The sequence below is a fragment of the Megalops cyprinoides genome, chromosome 9 (assembly GCF_013368585.1).
Source record: "Megalops cyprinoides isolate fMegCyp1 chromosome 9, fMegCyp1.pri, whole genome shotgun sequence".
Classification (NCBI taxonomy): domain Eukaryota; kingdom Metazoa; phylum Chordata; class Actinopteri; order Elopiformes; family Megalopidae; genus Megalops; species Megalops cyprinoides.
The window spans coordinates 5864210-5877137 of NC_050591.1; the positions used below are offsets into that span (position 1 = coordinate 5864210).

Consider the following 12928-nt stretch of genomic DNA (forward strand, 5'->3'; position numbering starts at 1 on the left):
GATATAGGGCTGGGCTGATGAGGTGATGGGAAGCAGGTGTGCAGGCAGACAGGTGGAGATGGAGAGCGGGGCAGGGCTAGAACACAAGGAAAACAAAAGCACATGGACAGGGAAAAACAAAAACACAACAGCTAGGGGGCGGGAGCACTGACACTCATTACCGAGTGCACAGAGGGCATTGCGGATGGGTGGCCCAGGGACCACAGGGCTTGGCTGATCTGTATCTCAGGGGTGTAAAATATGAGGTTACCATACTAAGCTGCATCCTAGGCGCATACAGGCAGGATGGCTGGGAATGGGAACACTGTTTAACTCCCCAAACATTGCAGGCCCCATCCACTGTGCACAAACAAACCCCTGATTAACATGTGTTTTTTTTTTTCATTTGGAACACCCAAGCCCCCACTGTCAATGCAGGAGGGTGTAGACATAATGTCTTGAGGCCGAAGAGATCGCTTCATACACAGCTTTATGTACGCAGAGCGGCATGTGCTTCATTTACCAGCAGGGGTCACTGATGAGCAAAAGAGCAAAAAAAAAAAAAAAAAACGCCCCAGGCCAACTCACCCTTCCCTATATCCTTCGGTAGAACAAAGCCAGTTTGTCCTGCTGCTATGGGCTCCCAATCATCACTGGCAGATGATGGCAAAGCTCGAACCCGGGCTGCAGTGCTGAAGCTTTTACTTGCTGAGCCACTCGGGAGGCCTACAAACCTGCATTTCACTGTCATTACGGTGGGTACGCTGTCGTCACGGTGTGTATGCTGTCGTCACAATGTGTACACTGTAGCTTGTGGGCAGCCGCATATGATTGTTTCCCCAGCTCCGTGACAACCAAAGAGCACCAGGCTTTTACTGAGAGGCCAATAAAGAAAAACATGGAAAAGGAGAGCTCGGACCTATCAGTGGCTTGGAGGGTATGGACAGTATGGGCTGTCTGTTCTTCAGAAACAGACAGACAGAAACTTCAGGGAACAAAATAACAAACATAAAAAAGCATTGTGTGCATGGTGATAATGGGTCAATATGACAATTTTGAATAGTTGTTGTACATGGATGTGTTTCATATTAAATTGCAAGGAAGCAGTAGCTGAGTGGTTAATAACTGCCATTTTTGGTGAAATGCACAAGTGTTGTGCACAAGTGACTAATTATTCCAATGACACCCAGGACCCTCCAGGAGGTGCTTTGGCACTTCTGCTGTGTTGATGTAGGACATACAGGCAGACTTCACTCTGATATCATCTCTTCACTGCCAAACGCTGGCCTGAGATTCATGAGTTACACATTGGAACTTATCTACACACTAAGAAATACCAGCACACATAAAACTAGACTGTTTCAGTTATCAGCATTTCTGCATGGAAGACATCTCAGGATACAGGTGTCTGCCTTTCTAATAATGAAGAAGTAATGACGTGACTGTTGCAGTAGCACTGAGCAGAACACACGGAAAGCAGGGTTTATGATCCAAAGGTAATGTCCAATGTCCGCCTGAAAAGCCAAACCCCAAGATACTATACGCAGCCAAAAAAAAGCAAAGTTCCCTGAAATTGATAATTCCGGAAAATGACAAAAAACACCAAACTGTACGGCCAGTTGTAACAACGCAATCACTAAGGAAACATAAATGCGACTAACCGCGATCCCACAAGTCAATGGCATGGGTGATGATTCGATTTAACTGAAAACGGAAAACCTTAGTGCACACATTGCCCAACAGAGGGCAACAAACTACCACTCCATACAGAGAATATTACCCTGAATGTTTTTTTTTTTTTTTTTTTTCAAAGTAATACGTTTTAATTTGTGGTGCTCAGACTTATTGAATTATTTGTTCAGTATGTAAGCCTAGGATGATCATTCAGGGCAAGCAGTCAAAGTCAACCTTTACTTTTACCTTTTTTACTTTCAAACTTTCCCTTTACTCTTATAAAATGTGTCGTTCCTGAGTAGTTTACCTGAGGATCTGGTTCTGAGACCGAAATCTTTGTTACAAACATGGGCACTGGAAATATATTCTGACGAAACGATACAAGGTATTTCTGTAAGAAATTTGCGCTTCTTTAAGCTTGTTTTTCAGCTTTGCTGGATTCAAGTAATTGCTGGTTTAATCTGGCCCGAAATAAGTTGGCTATTTGTGCAACTAATTGTTACAACTGCCACACAGGTCGAATACAGGCATGACTGGGGGCATAATTTAGTGTCTGGAGAATTTAGCGTAATGATTTTTTTTTTTTTAATTCCAGTCAGCCACTTTCCAAACAGTGTAGATCCCTGAGCAAATACGCACGCGCTCTGAGACGTCATATTGTTGGTTCAGGGTCAAAGTGACTAATTGCACGTATTTACAGTTGTATTTGATACGATTCCCGTAGGCCTTGTAAGTCTTTTGTGGGGAGACATAGTCCTCGGATAGGATGTTTAAATCTTACTTATTATTAGATGGCGTATGTATTACAGATAAGAAATTAGGAAATTATTGTTTTATTATTATCAAGGACATGTGTCGCCTGCATATGTAACTTTCCCAAGTGTAAAAGTATGCTGGAATCAAGATTACAGAAGAAACTACTGCTTATCTATTTTATTATAGCGTGTATACAAAAATATTTGTTTAGCCGTGCAACTTTTATTAATAGGAAATTAAACACAAAGGTACAGACAAGAAAGCTTTTGTTCGGTAATGAATCAATTGAGTAACAATTTTTTGCGTGTGTGTATTAAACGTGTTTAAAATAAACGGAATATGTCGCACCCATAGAGTTAAATGGGTCAAAAAGAAAATACATTTCATATTATTCAAAACTGAAATGGAAAATTTTAAGACTTTACATAATTTTAAAAAGGCAAGGCGGGCTTTGTATCCTCTTGTTTTTGTTTATGTACCGGTGAGCATGCATGTATGTCGTCTGTATTCCTCTACAATTGTACGTTTGTCATGTGTAAGCTACATATAACCTTACCCATATGCACCACACCCTTGCTCTCTTCTGTAGCAATAAACGTTAACACGTGTTGCTACAACTGCAATACGGGATCCGTGCATAGTATTTTTACGCAAACATCGCAGGTACCTCCACACTTAAGTAGCCTACTATTACTGTCCATGAAATCTGCATGGATTTGAAGGTCACCTAAATGTTTGTAACAGAGATTGCACTCACTAATTACGGTATTGTTGCTGTTTCTGCTCCATAATTTGGCAATGGACGCTGCATTAAGTTGTGCAAGCCGTGGTATTTTCTGAAGTAATCGGTGTATTCAAATATGTTGTTTGGGTAGTGGGTGGTCAGATAAATGCTCTTTGGCGCATATTGAGCAACGCAAACGCTCGTGACTGGTGGCCATTGGCATCTCCGGTTTATCTGCCGTAAGCTTCAGATTGTGAAACGCACTAACACGTAAAAACACTAAAAAGCTCAGAGAGACACTACAGCTAAACGGTTCCAACCTGTTGATTTTCCCTGAAGGAATCCCAAGCATGCAATTGCCAGCATGGTAACAGACGAATGCAAATTTTAATTCGTCTTCTTCTGAGAGTGTACAATTCGTTTTCCGTTTTCTTTTCTTGTACTATATTCAATGAATGAATCAATGAACTAATTAATAAGATTGCGTTTATAGGCTAAAACAGAATAAGTGTGCTGCCCACTTGGATAGCTGTTTCTTGATGGTGGAATAACCTTCCTCACGTCATCCGTTCTACCGAATCCCTCAGTATTTTTAAGAAACACCTGAAGACACAGCTCTTCCGCTCTCACCTGATCACCTGAATCACTACCACTATTTCTTATGTCCCAAACTCTGTTTTCCATTTAAGTAAATGAATAAACAAACAATTAAATAATTGGTTTCACTCACTCGTGTCTCTACCAGCTAGCTTGTACCTTGTCTGGCCAAGTATTGAAACTTGGTCATGCAGCTCCGCAAGCTTTTACATCAGTTTAGGATGGAAAAAACAACACGAATACTAGCTCACCGCCTCAACATTACGGATCATTCTCCACACTGTAAATTATCTCTTATTTCAGGGCCTTGGTGTAAATGATCCTGCTAATGTCTGCAACCACCATGCCCTGAGTTCCAGGAATGCCATTGCCGCTGCCAAGCGGTATCTGCTGTCCGCCGTGCGGCTGGCGGCGGTACTCAAGCTGTTTTCATTTGTCTCTGAATCCGCTTTTTGTTTGGGTTTTAAGTTGACTATGAATGTGCGTTTTCATCTCAAAGATGATTAAAGTTATACCTTCTGTGTTTATATAGCTTGACATTTTGCCTGAGGTGCAATTCCCCCCGCCTTCATCAGAAGTATTACAGTTTCTGATTGAACATAATTACTGTAAGGAATCTGCCAAGCAAACTACCAACAGGCAGACAGGGAATGTGTCTACACAAGAAGAATGAGCAGATGCTTTGCAAAAAGATTAATAAAAATGAAAGTTTACAAGCACTTGCTAAAATCATGGAACACATAAACGAAAGTTTCGCAGTGAAAAGCCTTCTTTTGCCATTCTTGCTTTGGGCAATCATGGCAATGCCTGTTTTACCTCTGCTTTTTCTTGCTTTTATATTTCAGGCTTAGATTTTCGTCTGAACGAAAGCTTAGCTGTGGAACAGACAGATAGGGAGGTGAGATAGCTTATCAGCTATAAAGCATCCTCCAGAGGCAGAACTCCTTTCAAATGTCTTATTTTGAGAAATAATGAATGATGTGTGAGGTTTGATTAATGATAAAATTAATTTCAGGATTGTGTATGCTGACTAACGTAACATGCATTAAAGGTCAAATATCTCTGGACACCCTCCCACTCTTCACCTCATGCCCCACCCTTATAATGCACAAACCCCGCCCTTATGCTTACCCTCCAATGGTGTATGCTTACACCAGTCCAATCACAGCCATTCCTTGCCCTCATCACCCCCCATGTCCCGCCCCCGCCATCCCCAGGCCCGATCCCCTCACAGCACGTCGCCTCCCGACTCCCGTGTTCCCCCATGACCCCCCTCCCTCAGTCCCGCTGATCTCAGATCAGTCCTTAGCACATCGTTCCAGCTGCTCCATTGCTAAACATATCATTGTCATTGCTGGGCAAACAGGTGTCTGAGTACAGCCTAAATGAAATTCCCCTTCAGATATATACTGTATACTTAGATATGCATAACCATCGCTTTGTCTTTTATCCAGCATATCATGTATTATGCAGTTTCACATCAAAATAGGGAGAAAAGGCACTGGTAAGGAATGAGTTGCAAACCATATTGGGTTGCAGAAATAATTGTATTAAAATGTTAATAACACAGTAGTAATTGATTTAGTCTTTTGCTAGAAATAAAATGTAAAAAAAAATCTTATTTAAATGGAAATAATAATCAAATCCTTTTTCCCAAAAACAGATTTGTTATTTTTTTCCCTTTTTTAGGTTGGTTAATGCAATAATGCGTTGGGATTAACTGTGTCATCAACACAAGTCTCCTCAACCAAAAAACAAGAAGATGGTTGAAAGAGGTTGATTCATGCTGTGGTCACACAGCGCGCCATCTCTATTATCCAGGGTGTTATGATCCTAAGATCCTCCAGGAATCCAGGATGCAACACAACTGTTTGATTGATATTGAGACATGTTGTTGATATTTAGTTAAATATATAATTAACACAAATATGCATGTGCATATCTGTTCAGAGCAAGTGTTTTCTTTTTTCAGCAGACATTGTAAGATATGAGGATTTGGATATGAAGAGGATATGAAGATTTTTCTCAATGTCTTCCTGGTCATCAGTAGAGGTTTACTGGAATGAAATGTCCCATAATATCCCAGTTCAGGAAACATAACCCTAACATCTGACATTTTTAGAGTCTTTGTGTAAAGGCGCCTAAATCCATTCTGTGACACAAATACCAGTAGTTTGCCTGACATTTAATGTGTGTATGAAATATGAACTGGTTGGAGAACAGATTAATTGCCCTGCGCTGAAAGTGCAGCATATTTAAACCTATAATTATTGTAATTATTATTGTAAGAATTATTATTGTTATTATCATTGTTTCAGATTGAATTAATGTTTTCTGAAGAAAAAAGTATTTGATATTGAATTGCTGGGGAACTTTAGTTAGACACAGTATGTCTAGCAGATTCATAAATGCTACACTCATACAGCTTCAGTTAGCATCCTTTTTTCCTGGTGTGCTTTGCTGCATTTCCCTAACACTTGTGTTTCATTAATGGAGTCCTGCAGAATGGCTGCAATCAAACCCAGCACAGCTTTTTTTTCTGCTTTTTCCACCTGGGGAAACTCCTCCCTGATTTCTCCCTGTCGTTTCAGACTTCATTGGGTTTGGCAAAGTGAGTCATGATAGCAAGCTAAAAGGCATTCCTATGTACTAAGGCTTGCAGCTCAAAGAAATCTGAAATCCGTTCCAGATCAACCTTTTCACCACCTGTTTGGGGAATGGGGAGTCCGATGTTCTCCTGGACCTGCGCATTTGCCTTAGCACTGATGGGTTTGTGTCAAATGGCACATGCATCTGAGCTCAAAGAAGAGAAAGTTCCAGACCTCAATGAGGAGGTGACTGAAAGTGACTTCAGAATGGCCTCGGTAAGTGCCTCATTTCTGGTGCAAAACTCAGACTACTGTGAGACTGTCTCATCCTCCTTATTACATGATGTAATAATGAGGATATTGGAATATTAAAGAAAGCTTTTTTCCATTCTTGCATCCAAGGTTTGAGGGAAAATGCTGGAATTGTGGGCAGAAGTTGCAGGGATCCAGCTGTCAGTGTGTATTATCTTATCAGATTTATAATTGCTAATAGCCCTCTTTCTGTTTCGGGGAGGGAGAGGGAGTAGACCTCATAATTAGCAGGAGGTAATTAAAAAGATCTGTTGTATGCAAATCTCTGCTTCCTGAAAAACACATTCCCAGCCAACAAACATCCTTGTACCTACCTGTTTTCTTTGTAAAATAGGGTGTAAAATCCAAAACTAGTGCGTTTAATGTACCAGCAGTTGTTAATATTGTTAAGAGAAAACTTTTGATTGTATTTGTTTTAATTTCACACTCACATTTTCATATTGTTAACAAATGTTGTTTAAAATTAAAATAAATTAATAATAAACCAAAACATCTTAAGCATTAATTCATTATAAAGTATATATATATATATATATATATATATATATATATATATATATATATATATATATATAAATTTTATAAACTAAAAATTAAAATAAATAAAAAATACCTATGAGGGAGTAGCTGTTGTGTATTCCCCATGCATACATACAGTACAAGTGACAGAGGTAAATGCTGATGTAGAATGAGGTCTTACTTTGTACGGAATGGCATCAGTAAATATATGCATATGCTGTATGTTGCACAAGTAGATAAAGCTAATGTGATTTTTTTTCAGTGCAGCAAAACTGTTCATTTTCATCTTTTATGTTTTTATGTCCTGAAGTGCAAAAACTCCATGTGCATGATATTCGTCTTTCATCTGTACAACTTTGTGGAGATGAATTTGTGGTTGCAGAAATGCACAAAGTATCTAAAGCAATTAAGAATTTGGTTTTGAGCCCTGGAGGTACGGAGTTATCATGCAGTTTTCCTTTCCATTGACAGTCTTTCACAGCGCTCTATGATCACACTCGGTATATTTATGGGCTGAAAATTGCTCTGCAGTTACTGAAAAGGCTGTCTCTGTCTGCTCACCCTGCTCCCAGGATTACCTGCAGCACTACTATGGACTGCAGGGGGAGTCCCTGAGACGCAGAAAGAGGAGCGACTCCTCCCTGATCTCCAAGGTGAAGGACATGCAGAGCTTTTTTGGGCTGAATGTCACAGGCAGCCTGGACACAGAGACACTTGAGATCATGAAGGAGCCGCGCTGCGGAGTTCCAGACGCACAAGACTACAGCCACAACCAGGGTGCCAAGTGGAACAAGAATGTCATTTCATACAGGTAAGGGACAGGCTGATAATGGTGTTTCAGACAGGTAAGGAACAGGCTGAAAAATGGTGTTTCAGACAGGTAAGGAACAGGCTGAAAATGGGTAGGTAAGGGACAGGCCGAGAATGGCACTTCATACAGTAAAGGGACAGGCCGAGAACGTAATTTCATACAGGTAAGGGATAGGCCAAGGACATCATTTTGTACAGGTAAGGAGTAGACCTGGTTGTACTCTTCACTGCACAGTGAGGGTGACAGGTGGCGTTAAGGTGACAGTGGGATGTGTGGTTTCAGCATCGGGAAGTACACTGCTGACCTGCCAACGCGCACGGTGGACTCCGAGATCGAGTCTGCTCTGAGAGTGTGGAGCCAGGCCAGCCCACTGCGGTTTGTGCGCTCAGCCTCGCGCCAGGCCGACATCATGGTTGAATTCGCCAGCAGAGGTAGGCGAGGGAACGCGATTCCGATTTGGTAAAATCACACGTCTGCAGGGCTGGCCGTGACTAACCCGCGATCCCTGCTCTCTGGAACAGCACATGGAGACTCGTACCCCTTCGACGGCCCCAGGGGGACGCTGGCGCATGCCTTTGGCCCCGGCGGGGGCATTGGTGGGGACACCCACTTTGATGACTCAGAGAGGTGGACAGCTGGGTCCGAGGGTAACCGTCCCCTTAACTGTTCGACTGCCAAGCACATTGCTGGCTAGGCAGCTGTGCTAGTGCCAGAAATATGACAGTGAAAATTTGATAGTCTATGAAACTAAAACCAATATTACTAAGTGAATCGATAGGTGATGATTCTCTTGCCTGTAACACTTTACATAAAAGTAACCATGAATGCACACAACAATGAAACCAGGTCAATTACACCTGTTATTGCCATTAAATAGTTGCTTTGCAGTATTTATTTTTGAAGTGTTATTGACTGTCCTGAGGTTGACACCACTACTCCTGCCAAAAGACTTAAAACAGTGAACATCTATTAATACTGTAAAGCCATAGCTGAACTGTTGTGCAGTGTTCTGATAGGCTGGCTAATTTTTGCAGTTAGACAGGCACAGTAATTTATATCAGTGATGTTTTGATTCATTAATAAAGGAGGCATTAAAATATTTTTTTCACAGAATGGTTTGTTTCAAGTTTGTTGTAATGGGTGAATATGCAGCAGTGTTCTAACATTGTCTCGTTTTAGGGTTCAGATTGCATTTGGTGGCAGCGCATGAATTTGGCCACGCCCTCGGGCTGAAGCATTCTAGAGACCCCGCCTCCCTCATGTATCCCACGTACAAGAACCGGAACCCGCAGAATCTGCTCTCCAATGAAGATGTCACAAAAATCAATGCTCTTTATGGTAAAAGAGGTAAAGATCAAACACTCTCCTTGGTATGTTGTTTTAGCCTTTTTTCCCAGACCATGAGGGAACACTAACAACCAATCAGGTAATGCGTTGTTTTTGGTGCTCAGCAGGGTCGCCTTCCTCCAGACCCCAGTGGGGTTCCCTCTTTAACCCCTGGCTCCTGGGACCCCGCTTTCCCTTTCTGATGCAGGACAAATGCAGCCCCAGCCTGTCCTTCGACGCGGTCACTTCCCTGGGGGACACAGAGCTGTTTTTCAAAGACAGGTAGTGACAGACACTCCCCACCTGGCACCTAAGAACTGTGAATAGTGTTGAGTCTGAAATCATTAAAGCATCACTGGACCAACAGTTCGAATGCAATACTGTTGCTGGTGTCATTACCAGACAAATGTAAAATTCAATAACCAAATCTCATATAATTATTTTTCCTATCAGCCTCCATTTCTGTCAGGTTTTCAATTCAGCTTGGACTTCAGTGTAATTTAGGTGCTGAAACTGCCATAACTTCCTGTGGTATTTAGTCACTTGGCAGACACTCTCATCCAATGATACACTGACAGTGTTTGTTTTATTCTTTAATTAAAATCAAGGTACATGTGGATCAAGTACAGCCAGCAATGTGATGTCAAAGAGGGTCCCATCAACAATTTCATGCCAAAAATCACCTCCAGCATTGATGCTGCCTACTCCATCCCCCGCAAGTCCTCAGCCTACCTGTTTAAAGGTACCTGCAAGGTTTAAAAACATGGAGGGGTTAATTTATCTCAAGTCAATTCAATTTCAAAGAACTTTATTGGCATGGCAGCGAATTTGTATGTTGCCAAAGCATTTATGTAACGAGTCACTTCTATCAGACTGGACAGATCACTGTGTAAAGACTGAAACAAAAATAAATTCTCAACCTAATATAACCACCCAAATCCCCATTCTACTCCACCATCCGAGCCCCCACCATTCTACTCCACCATCCCAACCCCCACCATCCCAACCCCCCACTCTAACTTTACACCCCAACATATATCCTAACCCTGACCTTAACTCACCATACCAACCACAACCCTAATCTGCCAAACACTTCACCTGAACCACCACCCTCCAACCACGATCCCTCCTAAAACTCCCACCTCCATCCCCCAACCATAACCCCCACCCTAACCTGACATGCCAAATCCCCTTCCTAATCACTGATCACTACACTCTAGGTTCCAGTTTCTGGACAGTGAGGGGATCCCAGGTGAAGGGCCGGCCAAAGTCCATCTACAGGTATGGGCTACCCCGATGGGTGGAGCACATCGACGCAGCCGCACACATTAACACGACCGGCCGCACCCTGCTCTTCTCCCAGGACCTGTACTGGAGGTGAGGCGCATGCTACGCGGTGAGGGGGTGACCCCATCACACAGAGCCAGAGGTCTCACTCACGTGTCATTAAACTCACACCTGCTGCTATTTCTGCAGCTACGATGAAAACCGCAGAGCCATGGAGGACTCATCCCCCCGTTCCATCAGCGACGATTTCCCAGGGATCAGCCCACCTGTGAGCGCTGCGGCCTACAGGGACGGTCAGTACCCCTCCTGTCTGACAGCCCCCTGACAGCAGGGGACTCTCTAGCAACCCTAGATACCAACCAACAGCAGCCATTTTTTTCCAGCTGGGAGTTAGCAGGAGGCAGGTGCTGGAGATTCTGAGCAGCCTCTATGCCCTGGCTGACATATCCAGCCCATTCCAGGGGAACAAAGCCAATGTGCCCCACCTCTCAGAACAAGGGCCATAACTGACTGACCTGCTTGTGTTTTAGTGATGTTAATACAGGGCAGATTCTCCAGGTCTGTTACAGAGGGCACGTCGTCATACACCATAGCAGTCACCCATGACAGCAGGTGAAACAGGAAGTCTTTGCACCTTAGTTATCTTTGAAAATCTTTGAATCTGAAACATGCCCACCTGCACGGAGTATATTCACATGCAGCCTCAGTAGTAACAGTGAGGCTCATCTTCTCAGTGAGTGCTTCACTCCACCCATTAGAAATTAGATTTGCAGAAATTCGGGGGGGAATGTTCAGCCAGCGACCTCCTGAGGTTGCTGAGCGTTGGAAGGTTTGATCGCTGTCACCTGAGTAGCCGTACATCCAGTCATCTAAAGCAGAGTAGCAGCATCTCCCATTGCGTAGATAAGGTGGGCTGTTGTTTAACTTTAACAACCTAATGGTGAAATACGTGCATAATGTACCTACAACTCCCTCCTCTTCCCCTGTATCCACCTATCTTTTGGCTTCACCTGGCAGGGGAGTGGCAGATACTTTTCCCCTCCCCTTATTCTGCTGGGCAGAGCCAAGACAAAGGCTTAGCCTCACGTTACACTGCATTTCAATGTTTGGGGGTAAATGTATGATTTTCACAGCTGTTTTCTGTGTTCATGAGCTCTGATAACTGAACTGCTATCCCCAGCTCAGTGTTTCCTATGTTCCTCAGGGTTCATTCACTTCTTCCTTGGGTCGGAGGTGTATAAATATGACTACTCTCAGAAGCGTGTCGCTGACGTCAACAAGGCCAACAGCTGGCTGGGCTGTGAGCAGGAAGTTCGGCTATAGAAGGATCACACTGTTATCGTTAGCTCAAGATTATGAAAATCATTAAAATGTACAATAGATTTTGCAGTTAACTTTGAATGCAATGTTACTGATATTTTGTTTGATGTTCATGCCTTCTGATACTAATTTAACTGAAATATTTCCTGATTCACAGAACTAGCAAAACCTGGTGTATTTTTGCAACTTTATAAAATTTTGAGTGCAATAAAAAAATCAAAACACTTTATTCTGCTATTCATTTTCTTGATTTGGTCTCCATTAGCCTGGTACTTTTTACATTATGTCTATGATACAAAAAGCACAATCCACATCAGCTGTACCAATTTCTTAATTTTGGTATTGCTGTCTTTCCTCATTGTATTGTTTCTGAATGTCTTTTCATGAAGGGATTTTCTATAGCCTGATTCAAGACCATTAAATACTGTACTGCTGTACTGTAGAATGTGAAATGTTTTCACACTTGCACACGGGTTTGCTTTAACATGGGGATGTTTCCAGAGAATCATAACATAACCTCATCTGTTTGATCAAATATTTCATTTTACACTTCATCAGGCAATGTGTGAGATGCAGCACATTTTTAAAGTTAGCCTGTGCAACTGGCATGGTCTGACAAAGTCTTATCACCTGGATTCAAACCATTCAAAGCAGCTCCAAGCTTTGCATAATCATGGTAAACAGCTGACAAATAACTGCGAATGGGTGCAAAAATAACTGAGGTCAAAATAAGAATTCCCGGCTAGAAGTAGTGGCTGTGGCGTATTCCTTCCAGAATAATTCATTGGTAAAATGATTACGAAAGGGACAGTATTTCATCAAAACAAAAATTATACTGTCTGTACTGTTTTGTGCAGACACATATATACACACACACATGCACGCACACATATGCACTCATCTAAATAGCACACCTGTGCGTCTAAAACCGTCGCCGGAACAACATCCTGAAAGGCAGCAGAGCTTCAGCCGGTCCTGCACGTGGGTCGACTCCACATGCCTGAGATGAGAGGTAAACAAGACATGACTTCATCA

At 42.4% G+C, this 12928-nt stretch overlaps 1 protein-coding gene across 1 annotated transcript; it reads left to right on the forward strand.

Annotated features, from left to right (window-relative positions):
- The first annotated feature begins 6510 nt into the window (after nucleotides 1-6510).
- On the forward strand, nucleotides 6511-11896 carry mmp20b (matrix metallopeptidase 20b (enamelysin)). Its single transcript, XM_036536521.1, has 10 exons — nucleotides 6511-6594; nucleotides 7722-7960; nucleotides 8243-8391; nucleotides 8482-8607; nucleotides 9140-9307; nucleotides 9415-9568; nucleotides 9895-10028; nucleotides 10507-10663; nucleotides 10763-10866; nucleotides 11778-11896. The coding sequence occupies exons 1-10, from the start codon at nucleotides 6511-6513 to the stop codon at nucleotides 11894-11896; spliced, it is 1434 nt and encodes a 477-aa protein (XP_036392414.1).
- The last annotated feature ends 1032 nt before the right edge of the window (nucleotides 11897-12928 follow it).